Source organism: Canis aureus, chromosome 19, assembly GCF_053574225.1.
Source record: "Canis aureus isolate CA01 chromosome 19, VMU_Caureus_v.1.0, whole genome shotgun sequence".
NCBI lineage: Eukaryota > Metazoa > Chordata > Mammalia > Carnivora > Canidae > Canis > Canis aureus.
This window is the reverse complement of record NC_135629.1, coordinates 52148905-52168071: the sequence shown is the minus strand read 5'-3', so window position 1 is coordinate 52168071 and position 19167 is coordinate 52148905. Positions and strand designations below refer to the sequence as shown.

General features: G+C 54.5%; 2 protein-coding genes across 3 annotated transcripts; one reads left to right on the top strand and one right to left on the bottom strand.

Moving 5' to 3' along the window:
- Positions 1–5885: 5885 nt before the first annotated feature.
- SHFL (shiftless antiviral inhibitor of ribosomal frameshifting) lies at positions 5886–10976 on the top strand. The gene is made up of 8 exons (XM_077860016.1): positions 5886–6146; positions 6589–6712; positions 6899–6948; positions 8575–8613; positions 8781–8930; positions 9318–9421; positions 9559–9713; positions 10253–10976. Exons 1-8 carry the CDS (start codon positions 6126–6128, stop codon positions 10468–10470), a joined length of 861 nt encoding a protein of 286 aa, XP_077716142.1. The 5' UTR covers positions 5886–6125; the 3' UTR covers positions 10471–10976.
- ANGPTL6 (angiopoietin like 6) lies at positions 10498–19081 on the bottom strand. 2 transcript variants are annotated; one of them, XM_077860010.1, is made up of 8 exons: positions 18890–19081; positions 18039–18118; positions 16821–16905; positions 13487–14081; positions 12563–12740; positions 11827–12014; positions 11475–11745; positions 10498–10921 (listed from the first exon to the last, which is right to left on the bottom strand). In XM_077860010.1, the coding sequence occupies exons 1-8, from the start codon at positions 18931–18933 to the stop codon at positions 10731–10733; spliced, it is 1632 nt and encodes a 543-aa protein (XP_077716136.1). In that variant the 5' UTR covers positions 18934–19081; the 3' UTR covers positions 10498–10730. The 2 variants fall into 2 exon arrangements, with proteins under 2 accessions (XP_077716136.1, XP_077716137.1); XM_077860011.1 differs by having other exon boundaries at positions 18051–18118.
- Positions 19082–19167: the final 86 nt, after the last annotated feature.

Genomic DNA, 19167 nt, shown 5'->3' with positions numbered 1-19167 from the left:
GTACAAGCACACTATACTTTTGTAATCAGAGAAAGAAAGGGCAGAGTGTCCTATTTTGGTGTGGAGAGCTCTCCACAATTTTTGAAATTTCAAAATGTAAAATACAAAGAGATGAAGTCGTCTGGGATGGCCCAGAGCTCAGGATCTGGTGCAGGCACCTCATGCACTTTCCCAATATTTTCCCTGTGAGCTTTCTGGAACATAGAGTCAATGATTAACTGCATGGTTCTGCTGCCAGCAACACACACAGGGGCCACCCGCCCAGGACTGGAGCAGGGGACTGTCTTCCCACAGGCCACACGTTAGGAAAAGCAACATAAACCAAGGTGGTATGGTAATAAAAATAGCTACATGCTCCTTGGAAGGTTACTATTTGCTTTGAATCCTCTAAATCAGCACAATCCCATAAAATCATAAAACAAACTGCATATGAAATTTTACATTTTCTGGTCATAAGGTAAAAAGAAACCACTGAGGGGCACCTGGGTGGCTCAGTGGGTTAAGTGTCTCATTTCCATTCAGGTTGGGATCTCAGGATCCTGGGATGCAGCCCAGCATCGGCTCTGCACTCAGCAGGAAGTCTGCTTGTCCTTCTCCCTCTGCCTCCCCTCCCATGCATGTGAAAGCTCTCTCTCTCTGTCTTAAAAAAAAAAAAAAAAAGAAAAAAGAATAAGAAAGAAACCAGCAAAATTATGATTTTATTTAGCCCACCATATCCAAAATATTATCACTTCAACATGTAAAAATATTAAAAAGCCAATGATGGGTTATCTTACCTAAATCTTCGAAATCGGTGTGCATTTGACACTGACAGCACATCTGGATTAGGATCTGCCACATTTCAAGAGCGCTAATGCCACATGTGGCCGATGGCTGGCTACCCCGTCAGACAGCGTAGGTTAACGTGGCTTATCCATATGCACTCATGGAAACTTCACAACTCTATTCCCATTTCAGAGAAGGGGAAACTGAGCCCCAGAAAGGTTAAGCAAGAGTTAACAATTGACTCAAACCCTTACTGGTTCCAAAGTGTACCCCTTGACCTGTATACTTCCCGTTCTCAATTCTAGCTTGAAGGTGTGTCGTGCTCAGCGGGCCTGCATTCACGCCCTGGCTATGTCGCCTATAAGCTGGATGCCTTGCATACTTTGCTTAATCATTCTGAAACTCAGATTTGTCATCTGAAAAAGGGACAGTGACACTGAAGTCACAAGGCAGAGAAATGAATGGATGGCCCAAAGCCCTGAGGACACCCCACAGAGAGCCAGGCACCTGGTGAGCCCTGGATACATTCCGGGTATTTTAGCCATTGCAATTTTTCCACTTACTGAATTCATCCAAGCAGAGACCCAAACATGTTACCCAACCTTTGTACATAATGCATTCCTGGAAATGTGTTTGAAGCTGATTTCGCAAAACTCAAACAATAGATTTCTGTGCTGTAAAGAACATCCCATTTACTAAGGACTAGGCAAAGTATGAAATTCCAAACTACTTATCATTTCTCTCTCTCTCTCTCTCTCTTTCTCTCTCTAAAGATTTTATTTATTTATACATGAGAGACACAGAGAGACACAGGCAGAGGGAGAAGCAGGCTCCATCCCGGGAGCCCGATGTGGGACTCGATCCAGGATCACGCCCTGAGAGAAAGGCAGATGCTCAACCGCTGAGCCACCCAGGCATCCCTCACAAACAAGGGATGCCCTCACGTACAGTTTAGAGATTTCCTGTTGGGCAGCCCGGGTGGCTCAGCGGTTTACCACTGCCTTCAGACCAGGGCCTGATCCTGGACACCCAGGATCGAGTCCCACATCGAGTCCCACATTGAGTCCCACATCGAGTCCCACATCAAGTCCCACATCAGGCTCCCTGCATGGAGCCTGCTTCTTCCTCTGCCTGTGTCTCTGCCTCTCTCTCTCTCTCTCTGTCTCTCATGAATAAATAAATAAATAAATAAATAAATAAATAAATAAAATCTTAAAAAAGAAATAAAAAATTTAAAAAATAGAGATTTCCTGTGTCCGCACACCTCCAACTCTGGGCATCCCCAAATTTCTTCATTTGGCTAAACTGAGGGGAAATGGGCTAGATTATGAAAAGCACACACGTGCTCCATTTGCATTCATTTCCTCCACAATTAAACTGGTCACTCAGCTTAACCCTCAAAGGATCCGGATGAAAGATCTGTTTCTTTTGGCATGAGCTTCCCTTCCCTCTACTGGCGCAACGTAATGGACCAAACCCCTACCCATCTTTGTGCACCCAGGCTGCACCTCTTCAACTAGGAAACTCTTATTCACCCTTCAGAGAGACCTAGAGTAAGTTCCCGAACCTGTTTTCCCATTTGTAATAATATCACCCTCTTGATGGGGTTGCTGAGAGGATCACATGATATACCTAGTTTCAAACACTTGACACAGTGTTTCACAGCATTAGGATTTCAGCTCAAGGGGTATCTCCTCCAGGAAGCCCTCCCTAACCGCACTGCCCAGATCAGATTCCCCGTTATTCTATCTCATGGACCCCTCCGTGACTCTTTTTTAGCATATATCATAAATAGAATAATTACTTGTGATATCATCTGCTTCGTGTTTCTTTTGACCATTAAGACCATTAAGCTCTGGGAGGGCAGAAATGGTGCCCAGCACCATGCCTGCCAACACGGGAGGCACTTGATGCAGCTCTATCAAATTAACAAAAGTGATGAGGGAGCAGAAGGCTAGCTGAGGACCAAGCGGAAGCTGACACCCCACAACCTTCCCGCCTCCCCCTCCTGGGGAGAGTACCTGTGACATTCCTCCGGAAAACTTCCAACTATCCTAATGTTAATGCTTTGCTAGCATACTTAGCTTGATAATAGCAAGGCCTCTGGTATCCTGAGGGTCCTCTTTAGCATATGAAAGTCCTTTTGGACACCTCTCTTTTTCCCAACCCCAGAGTATATAATTAATTGCTCCTCACAGCCTCAGGCCGGCTCTTGCTGCCCATAGGTCCTGTCCTGGTGCTTTACTAAAACGACCATTTTACACCAAAGAAGTCTCAAGAATTTGTTCTTGGCCGATGGCTCTGGACCTCACTCCACCAAATCTCACCTTACATTCAAAAACTACATCAAATGGTTAGGTCAGTAATGGCTCGGTCTTTGACTCAATTATACCAACATATTAAAGACTACTTTTTTTTTTTTTTTTAATTTATGTTTTAGAGAGAGTGAGTTGGGGGGACGGGGCAGAAGGAGAAGAAGGGAGACAATCTCAAGTCAACTTGCGGCTTGAGCAAGCCCCAGAGCCCGCCTTGGGGATCAGGATGTGAGTTGAAATCAAGAGTGGGACACTTAGGGCAGCCCTGGTGGCTCAGTGGTTTAGTGATGCCTGCAGCCTGAGGTGTGATCCTGGAGTCCCGGGATGGAGTCCCGCATCAGGCTCCCTGCATGGAGCCTGCTTCTCCCTCTGCCTGTGTCTCTGCCTCTCTCTCTCTGTGTGTGTCTCTCATGAATAAAGGAATAAAATCTTAAAAAAAAAAAAAAAAAAAAGAGTGGGACACTTAACCAACTGAGCCCCCACATCGGGGTACCCCCCCGAGGCTACTTCTTATCACTGTCATCAGCACATCTATTTTCTCCCCATCCACACCTTTCTATAAAGACAAAAGATAAAATGCAGTAATGCTCAGACCGTTGCACAAACAGGCTGCCCTTGGCCAGGCCAAGATGGCCACAAAGCTCAGAGAACCCCACAAAGCTCAGAGAACTGTTGGTGGGTAAGCAGCGCCCCCATGTGACCGCTGGAAACGTTGGTTTCTCTCTCCATCTACAATTGGGCCAACATTCTATATACTCCGGTTGTATCTTCTGTTTGTCCTTCCTAATCAACTGCCCTCAGGGGCTGATAGCAAGGCTGGCTCCCTTGCTCCCCTTGCCTTGTGGTGCAGCCAACGAGAGGCTCCAGCAGGAGATGGGGGTATGGGAGCGGCAGGTGAGGTCTTGATCTCCCTCTCCCTGAACGGAAGCCAGATCCGGTGACTGGATTTTAACATCCAAAAGGTGGCAGTGAAAAAAAATTTAAAAAAAAAAAAAAGGTGGCAGTGGAAGTGATGCTGTGTGACTTCCGACACTAGGTCATAAAAGATGCAACTCCAAGTCCCACCTGGCTTTTCTTCTCTGGTTGGATGGCCCGCCCTAGGGAGGCCAGCTGCCAAGTAGGGAGTACATGCGAGCAGCCGAGCAGCCCGAGTAGGGAGGAACTGAGGCATTCCCACCAACAACCAGCACCCAACAACCAGCACCCACCAGCCAGCCAGGTTGAATGAGCCATCTTGGAAGCAGACCCTCCAGCCTCAAACATTCAGGTGACTGCAGCCCTGGCCAACATCTTGACCACAATATTTATGAGAGACCCTGGGCCAGAAAGCCCAGCAAAAGCATCCCTAAATTCCTAATCCACAAAAAACTATATGAGACAGTTCGATGCTCAGTGCCTGGAATGGTGCCTGGCGCAGAGTCAGAGCTCGATATGATGGCCATCATCGTGAGCATCTAGCAGATCTGGGGATGCCTGGGTGGCTCTGTCAGTTAAACATCCCAACTCTTGGTTGCATCTTAGGATGTGATCTCCAGGTTGTGAGATCTAGCCCACTTCGGGCTCACACTGGGTGTGGAACCTGCTTAAGATTCTCTCTCTCCCTCACCCTTTCCCCTCTCCCCCTGTTCAAAGGCTCACTGTCTCTCTCTAAAAAAGAAAAAAAAGAAAAAAGAAAGAAAGAAAGAAAGAAAGAAAGAAAGAAAGAAAGAATCTAGCAGATCTGGTTCATGTCGGAGCTGGATCAGTTTCCCACCTGTTTCCTCCCTGCTTGTCACCCACCCTGGCTGCGACCTCCTTCTCCTCACTGGTAAGTGGAGATTATGTACTATATATCACAGATACGTGTATAACAAGAGAGCCCCTCCACACCTCCTCACCTCCCTCAGTATAAAATCCCAGGTCCTCTATGCAGCTACAGGCCTGGCTCTCAGCCTGAAATTCCACATTCAGTCACAAAGAACCATGAACTGTTTACACTCATTAATAGGCTCCAGACGGGGCACACAGACCCACAAACAAAGCTTAGGAGGTCAAGTAGAAAACATTAGAACTTCTATACTTTTTCATCTCCGTTTCTTTTGGTGTGTGTGTGTGCGTGTGTGTTAAAGAATAGCTTTATGTAATAGGGGCCTCTGGCTGGTTCAGTGGGTGGAGCATGTGACTCTTGATCTCAGGGTCACCAGTTCAAGCCCCACCTTGGGTGTGGAGCCTATTTCAGGGGAAAAAAAAAATTGTGCTGGCCCAGAGGATTCTCAACCTTCCGATTTACAGTGCAGATTCCCAGGCACCCCTGGACTACAGGCTGTTGCTGGACTGCTAGGCACCAGTGACCTCTATTTATCCAACAAGCATCTCCTCCTTCGCCCAACTACCTCCAGCTGTGGCACACAGTAGGCGGCTTAGTGACTCGTTAGGCTACCCCATGCCAGGTGCTACTAAGCGCTCCACCCCGGGTCTCGAATCCTGGCAATCACACCCAGCCACGATGTAGCCGCTGTTATCATCCCCATTTTACAGAGGAGTAAACTGAGGTGCAGACAGGTCCGGACGTAGCCGCGGAAGAGCCTCAGAGCGAGGAGGGGCCCCAGGTCCCGAGGGAGGGGAGCTGCGAGAGCGAAGAAGTGGGGGAGCGCGAGCTGGGGGGGGCCCGGAGATTCGCGGCGGCCTTGCGATGCGGCCCCGCCCCCACGAGGGACGTGAAGACGCGGACCCCGCGCAGCGTGGGGACATGTGACCGACTGCAGAGGCCGCGCCGCCTCCACCGCCCGAGGCCCGCGCGCTCCGCCGCAGGGTGCAGACCCCCGGCGCCCGCGGGGCCTGGGGCGCGAGGGCAGAGGCGGAGCCGGGGCGGAGCCAGAGCGCCCCGTCCACGCCGTCACCCCCAGCAATCGAAAGCGAAAGAGGGGGCCGAGAAGGAAGGGCGGAGCCGCCCGGAGGCCCCGCCCCCTGCCCTGCGCGGCTGCTGGACCCGGGCGCGCCCAGGTAGGGGGGCTCCGAGCGCGCAGTGCGGCCCCTCGCGGAACCCGCGCCGCCGCCGCCGCCACCATGTCTCAAGAAGGTGTGGAGGTAGGAGATGCCTGCGCCTGGGCCGGGGGCCCCCGAGAGGCGCCGGGGGCGCCGAGGGGGCTTCGCAGTTCTGGGGACTCCATCCGAAGCCCAGACCTTACCCCTGGCGGGCACTCGCCCCCCCTCGGAAAGGATAATGACCGCCCCGGCCCCCCAGAGTGAGATGTGGCCTCCTCGAGGAAAAGGGGGGCTGCAGGGTCAAGGGTCAGAGGCCAGGTTACCTGGCCGGCCTCCTCCCTTAGCCGGGGGCGCTCGCCCCACTCCGCTCCCTCCCCCAATGCCCGGTGGGGACTTTGGCTTCTCCCAGGAAATGCCGTAGAGGGATGGTGGGGGAGGCCAAAAGCAAGGGTCAAGTTCGGGCGGGGAGAAGGATGCCTAGAGATGGAGGAGGGCAAGTCGCCCCTCTCCTTCCCCGATCGGAACCCCCCTGTGCCCACCCCAGCTGGAGAAAAGCGTCCGGCGCCTCCGGGAGAAGTTTCATGGGAAGGTATCCTCCAAGAAGGCGGGGACTCTGATGAGGAAATTTGGCAGCGACCACACCGGAGTGGGGCGCTCCATCGTGTACGGTGAGCCGGCTGGGGTCCCGGCCCTGGTAGGGGAGAGGAGGGGGGAGAGCGCGAGGGAGGTGTGGTCTGTGTGAAGAAGCGCCGCGCTCATCTTCTGGGGAGGGTCTATATTGGGGTTCTGGGGACCCTGAAACTCCCAGAAGATCCTTCAAGGACCTTTTACTTACACTTAACTCTTGCCACCAGGGGTAAAGCAGAAAGATGGACAGGAACTGAGTAATGACCTGGATGCCCAGGTAAACTGCCCCTCTTGCCCTCCAAGGATGGGGTAGCTGGGGACCGGGAACGGAAGGAACCTGGTGTATCCATGATGAGCCCCATCTGTGCACCACCAGTTCCTAGTTCATGATCCACATTGACTTAGTCACCTTTTAGTCATGCGTCTGACCCGGGAGCCTGCAAACTGTCGGCACTCATTACATGTTGGTGGTATTAAGTGGGGGAGAGAATCGTGAAATTGGGCGGTGAAATGAATCAGGACTGATGTCATTACAGAGGACCCCTGGAGGTCAGTCGAGAAAGGCTTCCTGGAAGAGGTGGTGCCAGCTTTGATGCTGGGGAGAAGGGATCCTGGGTGGTGGGGGAGTTGGAAACAGTCTTCCTGGAAGAGGGAACAGAGTGAGCAAAAGAACACGCAAGACAGGCTAAGATAAACATGAGATGGGGGAGGAGAGAGGGCAGGGGAGCCCATATGATGAATGAATGAATGAATGGCTTTGAGGCACAAATGCAACATGGCTACTTTACACCTTAAATGACTTTGGTGGCCAGTGCACTGTGCATTTCATCTTCCTATAAGGCCCCCCCCATAGTTGCTGAAGAGTATAATAAGGTACATATTGAGTTATTTATATTTACATGTGTAAAGGGTATGATAAAGGTAATAGGAGGGGCGCCTAGCTGGCTCAGTCTGGGGAGCATGCTACTCTTGATCTCAGGGTCGTGAGTTCAAGCCCCACATCGGGTGTGGAGCCTACTGAAAATAATTCTTTAAAAAATTATAGGAGGGACGCCTGGGTGGCTCAGCGGTTGAGCACCTGCCCCTGGCTCAGGGCGTGATCCTTGGTCTCAGGATCGAATCCTACATCGGGCTCCCTGCCTGGAGCCTGCTTCTCCCTCTGCCTACGTCTCTGCCTTTCTCTCTCTGTGTCTTTCATGAATAAATAAATAAAATCCTTTAAAAAATAATAATAAACAAATTAAAAATAAAAGTAAAAAATTATAGGAAAGTGAGCACTCCCCAGCAGCAGGCTTTCTGCGTGTTGCCTCCAATTCCAACCTGAAGGCACTCGCCAAGCAGGCCAAGCAGGTGGCATTTAAGCCGTTTCCACCTAGAACCACAGCTGCGCTCTGAGATGCCCCTCATTAGGGATGCAGGGGGAGTGATTTGGCTCCGCCCTCGCAGCGGGAAGTGCTGGAGTCGGATGGGAACCTGTGTCTGTCTGAATCCAGAGCCCAAGCCCTTAGCCTAAAGCGGCATGGACTCAAAGAGGTGACCCCTCACAGTGCCACCAAGTGTGTGGCATTTACCAGCAGGGAGGGAGCGCGGGGATCCAGGCCTCTTCTGCCATTCTCATTCAGGGTGATCTCCGGCCACCCCTCTCCCAGCTCTGCCTCAGTTTCTTTGTCTGAGCGGTGGGGATAATAGGTGTGCCCTCCACTGTGAGGACAACTGAGGTCGTGTACCTGGCCATCTACAGGCAGGCCCTGCTCAGACAGCCCTTCCTGAGTTAGGGACTCCCTACTCATATGGGGCCAGGACCCTGCCTCCCTCCTCGTCCAAGAGCCTCACCCCCAACAAATAATGGTAAAAAGAGGTCTGAGCTGCACCCGCAGTTCCTGCCCCTGATGTTTCCACCCAGGACCCACCGGAGGACATGAAGCAGGACCAGGACATCCAGGTGAGTCCAGGGTATGGGATGGGGGGAGGTGGAGTGAGGAGGACATCCTTGGGGAGAGTGGATGGTGTCCATGGACAAGGAGAGACATTATAGCAGCAGGAGAGGAGACTTACGCGTGTTCATATTAGCGGAGGAGGCGTGACCACCCTCTTGTCCCTATCCCGAAGGCCGTGGCGACGTCCCTCCTGCCACTGACAGAAGCCAACCTCCGCATGTTCCAACGTGCGCAAGAAGACCTCATTCCCGCCGTCGATCGGCAGTTTGCCTGCTCCTCCTGTGACCACGTCTGGTGGCGGCGCGTGCCCCAGCGCAAGGAGGTGATCACCCGATCCCAATCCTCAGTATCTGAACCGCTGACCTAAGAATGTCAACCCCTGAGAGCCCAACCCCTGACCTACAGTCTCAGAGCGTTCAGCCTCCACCTCAGGCCCCAGCCCTCCGACCCTGGTCGCGCCCAGAGCCCGACCTCTGACTCCACGCTGCCATGGAAATCCCAATCCCAAGTCTGGATTCTGACCCCCCCCCCAAGTAGTGGTGTGCTTCTGGTAAAGGCTTACCACCCAGCTAGCGCGGGGAGGTGGGGGGAGCGCCCCAGCTCTGTAGTGTTTGCCAGTTTCCATGGTGTAAGCATCCCCACTGCGGCCACTATCGAGCTACTGGGGCTCACTGCTAATGGGGAGCCTGCTCCCACTCTACACACCCAGGTGTCCCGGTGCAGGAAATGCCGAAAGCGCTATGAGCCGGTGCCATGCGACAAGATGTGGGGTGTGGCTGAATTCCACTGCCCAAAGTGTCGGCACAACTTCCGGTGAGGGTGCTGACCCCCACCCCACCCTCCGCCCTGCCCCCCCGCCCCACCCTCCACCCTGCTTCCCCACCCCCTGCCCTGCCCTCACCCTGGCCCAGGCCTTACCTTTGGACCCTTGCCGCCCTGCCCGCCCCCAGGGGCTGGGCACAGATGGGATCCTCATCCCCCTGCTATGGGTGCGGCTTCCCTGTGTATCCAACACGGATCCTCCCTCCGCGCTGGGACCGAGACACCGACCGCCGCAGCACCCACACCCACTCCTGCTCGGCTGCCGATTGCTACAACCGGCGAGGTGAGGGCCTGACATGTTCCCCGTGACCTCCCCCCCACTCTGGGCAGTCTACTTGGCCTTGACTCCTGGGACATCCACCTCTGGGGCCTTATGTACTGAGGTCTCTGCCTGCTTCTTCCACGTGGTCCCCAGAGCCACTTGGCTCATCCCCTCCTTTCACATCTTCTGTGGCCTCCAACACCAGGCCACCCAAGACCTTGCTCCTCCTTAATATCCACCTCCTGTGGCATCAGCCACAGGTCGTGGCCTTGCCCCTAAAGGCTCCGTGGTTCCACTCCAGTGTGAAACCTCTGCCCCTGTGGCCTCTGTGTTCTTGGTTCCCGTTTTGTCTCCTGTAGTGTCAGGTGATGCCCATGGCCCCGGGTCTCTTGTGGCTTCAACACCTGTGACTTTCATCTCTGAGTTTCCTGTAGTTCCGGCCCCATAGCCTGTAGCCTCAGCCCCTTCCCTCTCCAGGGCACCCCATGGCTGCAGCCCCTTCGCCCCCAGAGTCTTACATGGCCTCAAGCTCCATGACCTCAGAGCCTCTTCCTCCTCAGAGCCCCATGTGCCTGGGACGTCCTGCGCACACCCCAAGAGCCGGAAGCAGAACCACCTGCCTACGGTCCTGCACCCCAGCAACCCCCACATCAGCAGTGGCTCCACTGTGGCCACCTGCCTGAGCCAGGGGAGCCTCCTGGAAGACCTGGACAACCTCATCCTGGAGGACCTAAAGGAGGAGGAGGAAGAGGAGGAAGAGGGCGGGCACGGGGAGTGACCCCTGACATGCAAACTAGACACACTCTGTGGAGATTCTGTGTTGTTATAAAATATGAGCTCAAACTGAGATCTAAATGCTCTCGGGGAGCCATTGGGGTCTGAGATACTGGCAGGGGCATTCCAGGGCCCTGGGGAGCAGATACAAGAAGAAGGTCTGTGGGCCATGGCCCACACTAAGTCACAAAGCAAGTGTGGCCAGGATAACTTGGGCTCCTGCTGACAAACATCCCCTGGGCCTGGGGGACAGATGGACAGATGTCACAGCCTCAGGGGCCGGATCAGCATGGCAACCTTCTTGAGAGAGTAAGCCCCACCACGAAACTCGGCCCAGTAGACGCCGTCCTGATAGCGGCTGCGGTAATGGCCACCACGATGCCACACGCCGTTGAGGTTGGAGTGGGCACAGGCGTGGTACCACCAGCCTCCCCGCTGGTACAGGGCACAGTTACCTGAAGAGAGAGAAAAACCCATATCCTGTCACCAAAATAAAAGCCTCTACCAGTACCTCACTAGTGCAAGGCTTTTGTCAGGCATCCTCTTGGCCCTTCTCACTCTTACTGAATACAACCTTGATTTTCTTTCTCCTCGCCAGATTGAGAGTCCTGACCCCCACTTTCGTTTTTGGACTAGTAGCTTTAATTCCTTCCTATACCCCTGTCAAAGGACAAGGACACCTTTTCCACCCTTTCTGAAAACCAGGAGCTCTACTTTTATTGGGGAAAGAAATCTTCTCCACTTCCTTTCTAGAATAAGACTCCAAGCTCTCACTCCCTGCCTTTCACCAGAACAGGAATCTTGACTCTATTAGGAAGGAATTGCCTCATTAAAGAAGGAATCTAGGCTCTCTATCCCCTCACCAGAATAAAAGTCCTCTCCTCTGTTCTCTTGCTTACCCTGATTCTTACCAGGAAAGTCTCACCACACTCACTTTCATTCTTTTCACTCCTAAGGAGTCCCAACTCCCCTATCCCCACCCCCCACCAAAATAAGAGCTATCCTTACCAGAATAGGAGTCTCGGTCCCTATCCACGGTGCTGAAAGGCTTGTCATTGTGCCAGGAAAGAGAGTCTCCAGCATCTCCATGGTATTGGCCAAGCCGTAGGCGATAGTAGTCGCTCTCAGGCTCCAAGGAGAAACCATCATAATGGGCACGCGCCCCACGCCCTCCCCAGTCCTCGAGGAGCACCAGTAACTCATGGTCTCCACGGCTGGTCAGTTGATGCACAGGTTCCAGGCCCAGCCAGTATTCCCCATCAGGCTGCCCGAAGCCCACCTGGCAGGATAGGGAGGTCAGGTCAGAAGCAGGTCGCCTCCCCTCCCCGGCCCAGCCTTGCCCCTGCTCACACGCGCCTACCTTGTAGTGCTGCCAGGTGGTGAAGAAGTTGACGGACCCATCTTGTCGCCTTTGGATCACAGTCCAGCCTCCCCCCTCCAGCTGTTGCTCACACCACACTGACACTACATGCCGGCCCAGCTGCAGCTCATAGACGCCGCTCTGCCTGTGGCCTGCCTGGTGGGCCTCTGCACAATCCTGCCATGGCCCTGTGGGTGCAGACATGGGGACCACATAGCCTGGACCTACCAATCCCTTACTGGGATAAGAGTCCTGATTCTCATATCATCCCCTTACCAAAATAGCAGTCCTGCCTCTCCCATTCCCTGACCAAAATAAGAGTGCCAATATCCAGTCTCCAGTACCTGAGTTAAGACTAGTTCATTCTTTTCTCACTACAGTAAATGTGGAGCCTGGGGTACTTAAATCTTGGTTCTACAATCTCACCAGAATAGGAATTCTGAACATGACACTCTGATCGAGCTTAAATGCTTACCAATAAGCAATCCGAAATTCCCTGTCCCCTCATCAAAAGAAAAGTACCTCCTTTCCCATTTTCATATAACAGTAAGAATTTGGGTCTTTATCAGAATGAGAGCCATAGCTCCTTGTTCCAACACCGGAATAGAAGCATTTCCTCCGGTCCCCTTACCATGAGAAAAATCTGCCATTAAAATGCTGGCTCCTATTTCCCTCTACTCCCACTGCACTGGGGGTCCCCTCGCTCCTCACCCCAACAGCCCTGCCCTCATCTTACCTGTTGGCTTGGTGGGGACAGCAGGGTGCCCTGCAGGCATGGGAGAGGCCAAGGGCCCCTGCTGTCTCAGGGTCTGGTCTCTCTGGGGCTCTGGAGCTGGGTCTAGCCTCCTGCTGGTGTCATTAGTGCCACCCACCAGACTGACTGGAACCACAGGGACCAGAGGTGGTGGCAGCACCTGAGGTGACCAAGAGACTAAGATGTGATTGCACTAGCCTTCAGTTGAAAAGACACTGGGCCCCTAAATCTACCAACACCCAGATGGGTGGGAGATGAGGCAGGGGCATGTCCCAGCCCTAGAACTGATACTCCCCAAAGCCTAACTAGCTGTCAAGGGCAGAGCTGGGCCTAAATCCCCCCTCTGGTGTTCACAGCCACTGATTTGTAGCTCTGACGCCCTTTCTCTGCAAAGTAGGGATGATGCGAGTACCTCCGACAATGCGTATTAACTTAGAATCCTCCCAACAGCCCCGTAAGGTGTGGATTGTCACAAAGCAACAACCTTATTCAAAATCAGGGCCAGCCATGACCCGGAATTAAGGATAATATGGCAGCAGTTAGAAACAGTATCACGGCCCATATGTATATCACATAGCACCTCCGTACCATGGGTCTCCGCTCTGTACCTAAAATAATATGCTTGAATACAGGCTCTACAAACATTCATATTAAATGTTTGTGTTATATTTATTATATTTAATATAACATAACATTTATATTAAATGTTAAGTGTATAAGTAAAGATTTAGCCACCAGTCTCGTCCTGACCCAAATGAGCTGTGGGAGGAGCGGCAGGAATCAGGCTTGGGGCCCTTTCGGGTTTCAGATCTGCGGATCAGAGACCGTGCGCGGGGGTGCAGGAGCCCGTTCTCACTAAGGCCGCACGCAGGAAGTGACAGCGACTCTGCCGAGCTTAGACGTTACCTGCTGCTGCCCGCCCGTGCCCCCCGGGCACAGGCGCTCCAGGCGGGCGATGAGGCCACTCTGCCGGGTGACCAGCTGCGCCAGCTCCCGGAACTTGACATCCAGCTGGTGGAAGCGGGCGGCGGCGCGCTGCGCCTCCGCGGACACGTTGAGCACGCGCTCCCCGAGCAGCGCCAGCAGCGCGGCGGGCTCCGCCCCCGGGCCCGGCCCCGCCCCCGGCCCCGCCCCCGGGCCCGCCTCGTGCTGCAGCTGCGCGCGCAGCTGGCCCAGGCGCGCGCTCAGGCCGCGGCTCTCCTTGCGCAGCGCGCGCACCTCTCCCGCCACCGCGCCGTCGGCCGCCGCCAGCCGCTGGAGTTCGCGCAGCAGCTCCTCGTGGCGGCCCACGCGCATGCGCAGCGCTGCCACCTCGCTGGCGTTCACGGCCTCGGCGGCGGGGCGCGCGGCGGACGGCCCGCTCCAGCACACGGCGCCCGTGAACTTCTGCTGCGGCAGCACGAAGGTGTAGGTGCAGCGCGGGGCCCCCGCCCGCGCCCACGTCGCGCCCAGCAGGAGCAGCAGCTGCAGCGTGCGCAGCGGAGGCGCCGACATGGCCCACCTGCAGGCGGAGGACGCGGGGAAGGAGGGGAGCCCGGGCTGGGCCAGGCCCCGAGCCCCGCCGCTCCCCAGGCTGCAGAGGCCCCAAGGGGATCCCACCCTGGCGTCTCCACTGAGTTCCAGGAGCCCTGCGGGACCGCTGGGCGTGCATTCATTCAGCAAACATTCACTTGGGACGCCTGGGCCGCTCAGCCGTTGAGCTTGAGCGCCTGCCTTCGGCCCGGGGCGTGATCGTGTAGGCCCGGGATCGAGTCCCGCCTCGGGCTCCCTGCACGGAGCCTGCTACTCCCTCTGCCTGTGTCTCTGCCTCTCTGTGTGTGTCTCTCATGAATAAAAAATAAATAAAATCTTAAACAACAACAAAACAAAAAAAGCAAGCATTCACCTGAGTGCTTGCTGTGTGCCAGCCTCAGTTCTAGGGAATACAGTAGGAAACAAAAGACAAAAATTCCCGGCCTAGTGGGCAAGAAACAAAGTAAATAAACTGTGAGAATCAACAGAGTGTATTAGACGCTGCCAAGATAGAAGTAGAACAGCGAAGAGATGTGGGGATCTGGGCCCCCCAGCAATGCGAAAGGAGGGAAGAGCTCCTGGAGGAGGTGAGGGAGGAAGTAATGATGTCGGGAGGAAGAGCATCCTTGCCAGGGGCACGGGCAAATGCAAAGTCCCTGAGGCTACAACCGTGCCTGATTTATTAAAAAAAAAAAAAAAAAGTCTGGGAAGCTGAAGCGGAAGCAGTCAGAGAACGGGCAGGAGGAGGTGAGGTGGGGTGAGAGGTAAGTCTCACTGACTCAGTCTAGTAGCCGGTACCCCAGCTCCCACGTCCTCTGACCAACCCCAAAATCACTCGTCTCCCATTTTTCACAGCAGATCCAACCTATCAGCCAGGCCTGTCAGTTTTTCTGTTTAGACCCTGAATTCCTCCACACACCCCGGCCCCCAGTCACCACCCCCCAACATGATCTCAGCTCAAGAGAGCATCTGGATTTCTTTACAGCAGCTGCCCCCCCACCCCCACCCCAGGCCTCCAGTTGTCCATCATCAATCTTTGATCTGTTTCTCCCACAGCTGCCAGAGTCAGGCGTATCTCTGCCTTTTCTAGGCCCCCAGCTCACTCAGAGCAAAAACCCAAATCTCCCTGTGTCCTACAAGGCCCTGCACCCTCTTCCTGTCCCCTCCCTGCCCTCTTCTCCCTCCCACTCACCCCTCACTCACTCTGTTCCAGGCACACTGACCTCCTTGCTGTTCCTCAGACACACCAGGGACAGTCCTGTCTCAGGGCCTTTGCACTTGCTGTTTCTTCACTCTAGACCATTCTTCCCAGAATTTTTTTTTCTTCCCATAATTTTAACATGGCTCCCTCTCTGCTTATTCAGGTCTTAGCTCGGATGTCCCCTCCTCTGAAGCCCTCCCCAACAACACCATCTAGCGTTGCTCCTCCTGGGCACTCCCTATCACAGTCCAACTTTTTCATTTTAGCATTTGTCACTCTTTGAAACTGCCTCGTTTGTTTGCCGTTGTTTATTATCTGAATTCCTCCACTGGAACATCAGTTCTCAGAGACTGAGTCTGCGTTTTGTTCAGTGCCTGGTGCCACATACACACACCCCTCCACACACCCACACACCCCAGGTCGGCTGCACCCTCCCAAGTGTTCCCCAGCTCACGTAGGTGAGCTCCTACAAGTATCTTCACTTGAGGGCATGTACTGAGGCCACCTACCCCTGGCCCCCACGGCCTCATTCTTGGGGTACACCCACTTGCAGCCTCTCAGACAAGGACATACATGCCCTCTTGCATGCACTTGCCAGTACTCAGAACATGTCTCACATGTCCACACACTCTCAGGACCAAGACCTCCATATGTCCCAAGTTCCACTATGTCCAAACCCAGACATCCTGGTGGCCACGCAGCCTCATGCCCCAAGGTCTTCATTGTCACGCGTTGCCTTGGTTCACACATTCAGCAAACCCTCCTCCGGTGTCTACTGTGTGCCAAGAGCTATTTCAAGCAATGAGGACACTGCCATGACCAACACAGACAAAAAAAAAAAAATCCCTGCCTTCACGGAGCTGACATCCTGGATGGAAAAACAGATGGTGGGTAGGTCAGAGGGTGATAAATGTTTAGGAGAACATGCAAGTAAGGAAAGGGGTGGGAGTCCCAGGATAAGGGGCCATTTTAAACAGAGGGGTCAGGACTCCTAAGAAGATGACCCTTGAGTAAAGAAAGACCTGAAGAGAGAGAGAAGGGTAAGAATGTTCCAGGCAGAGGGAACAGCAAGTGCAAAGGCCCTGAGATAGGACCTTGCTGGATGTGCCGTGGAATAACAGGGAGGCCTGTAGGACTGGAACAGAGTGAGCAAGGGGGAGAGCGGGAGGAGGTGAGGTCAGGGAGGAAAGGGAAGCAAAATGTGCAAGGCTTCATGGGCCTCAAGAGGACTTGGCCTTTTACTCTGAGTAAGGTGGGAACCTCAGAGGGTTCTGAGCCGAAGAAAGGCATTTCACTATCATACTTGCACACCAAGCAGGAGCTTTCCTTGCCCCCTCCTCGAAGACACCAGCCACCCCCCCCCAACAGGGACGGACCGCACCCCTTGGAGCCAGATTGTGTGTGTGTAACAGCCACCGCCTTGCACTCCCTGGGGTAAGAAGGGGGATGTGAGGAAGCCCAGGTCTCCAAACAGACAAAATCAGCCTCCACCTGCCCTCCTGCCCTCCTACCCTCCTGCCCTCTCACCTCTCAGGACCAAGACCCTGAGTCTGGCAAAGCTTGAAGCAGGCACAAGAAATCCTAGGAGGAGCCGAGGGTCCAGCAGGAGCCTCTAAGTGAGGATGGGGAGAGGCCGGTGGGAGATCAGGGGAGGGAAGAGGCTTGGCAACCACCCCTGCCCACCCCACGCCCCCAGAGCCTGGGACTAGAGTTGTGGTGCTGAGTCCAGGAGCTCCAACTGTAAATATTTAGCATTTTCCGCATGAGAACTGAGGCAGGATTGCCAGATCCCCCTGCCCAGGCCACCAGAGCCTGATAACACAGGTCAGTGCTCCGGACATTCCCCCCGCCACAGAGCACAGATCGTGGGAGGCTGCAGGCCCCAGGAAGCTAGCGGAATTCCAGCCTCAGACACACACCGCTGAGAAAGACGGTGGCAAACCTCAGCAGCACCTGCTGCATCAAGCTGACTCTCAACTCTACACCTTCAATCTCATTTAATCTTTGACCCCTGAGCTGCTTTCTTCAGTATGGAGCCATTTTACAGGCGGGAAAACTGAGCCTGAGAGAGGGTGAGTGATGTGTCCACAGTCGTGCAGCTGGAGAACGATGGGACTCAGCCCAGGTAACTGGTTTCCAGCATCCACACATGTATAACCACAACCCTCACACACACGCATGCACCCAAAACCGTGTAGACACAAAGACACATATGGATATCCAATGAGACATGCAAACCACTGCATAGAGCCGCGAAGATAGACAGATGGAATCTCTGGGGTGTGTGTGTGTGTGTGTGTGTGTGTGTGTGTCTGCAGATTTGCCTGGCAAGAGCACATATAAAGACACAACTGGAAACACAGCACAGATTCCGACAGCAACTGTGTGTTCAAAATATGGCCACACACACATACACACCACAACTTACAGGAAAATATCCTGTGGGTGAAGAACGTCTTTTCCGTGTGTCAGATACGTACACACCCAGGCACACAAGGTCTCACGCTTGCAAGCATGGAGGTGCTAACCAAGTATGCAGTGAACCTTGGCACCCCCGCCCACGTGCCCACCACAAGGAACATGTTTCCATTTGTCTCCCACACACACTGTCACATTCTCAGGCCAAATCATGCAGGTACAAGACACAAATAACCATGCAGTCATTTCTCAGGGGTGCAAAGAGACTCACGGAGAGCCCCCCCCCCCCGGGCTAGGGTCTCCCACCTGCACAAAAGCCTCACCGACCTGCAGACTCACTCTCAGGGAGCAGTGTCCTCCGCCCAGTTCCTAGCGTCCTGAACTCGTAACCCGAGTGGACTCCCGGGCTGAAAGAGGAAATGGTCGTCCCAGATCTCAGAGAGGCTGCCAGGCTGGGCTCCAGGCCTGGGCTGGGCCCCCCCCCACTGGGCCCCTCGGCCCCCCACCCGCAGCCCCCTCCAGCCTCCTCCATTGGCAGCAAAGAAGAAACCTCATAAGTCATGGAGAGGGACTGACAGAAGGGAGAGAGTCCAAGAGACAGAGAAGGGGAGAGAGACCTGGGGGGATGGACAGAGACAGGGCGAATCAGGAAGACGGATGAGAAGAGAGAAATGGGGGTAGAGACAGGAGAGAGCGAAACTTGAAAGCGATGAGAGGCCATTGATGGCAGAGACAAAGTTGGGGCAGGGGGGAGAGAGAGAAAGGAAGAAGACCGGGGAGGACGGGAGGGAAGGCCGGAGGGAGAAGAGGGGAAGGAACTGGAGGGAGAGACAGGAGGGGGGAAGCGAGCGGGGGAGGGGAAGCGGATGGGGGAGAGACACATTGGGGGCATCCCTTTCCCCCACCCCAAGGTTCTGGGGAAGAAGCCAGGGGCCTGAGGCCAAGACTGGGGCTTCGAGCGGAAACCGGGAGGGGGTGAGTTATTCACAAAGCGCCCGCCTTGCCCTAAGTTTCCAGAAGGTGATGCGGAGTTTCCATCTCTCAGCCGCAGGCAGGGCCTCCGGGGAAGACAGCTGGCCCTCAGGAGCTGGGGCCCACGTGCCTAACTGCCATGCTCTGCCCTTTTCTCGGGTGCTCCCCCAAGTGCCTGGTGCTGGTGCGCCAAGCGTTGTGCATACATCATCTTTTTAAATTCGCGGGTCAGAGGGGAAACGATCACCATCCTCGCTTTGGGATGCTTGCGGGGGCCCTGGCGCGGATCAAGCGGCTCTCATATTCGCCCAGCCGCAGTCATGCGTCGAGGCAGGATTCGAACCCACGGTTCCTTTCTCAGAAGCCCGCGCTGCTCCCCTGACACCCCAGCCCCTCCCGGTTGCCGTAGAAACAAGCACCAGGTGTCTCCATAGCAACTCCTCCAAGGAGTGCTGCCCGCCGCCACCTGGTGCGCATGCCCGCC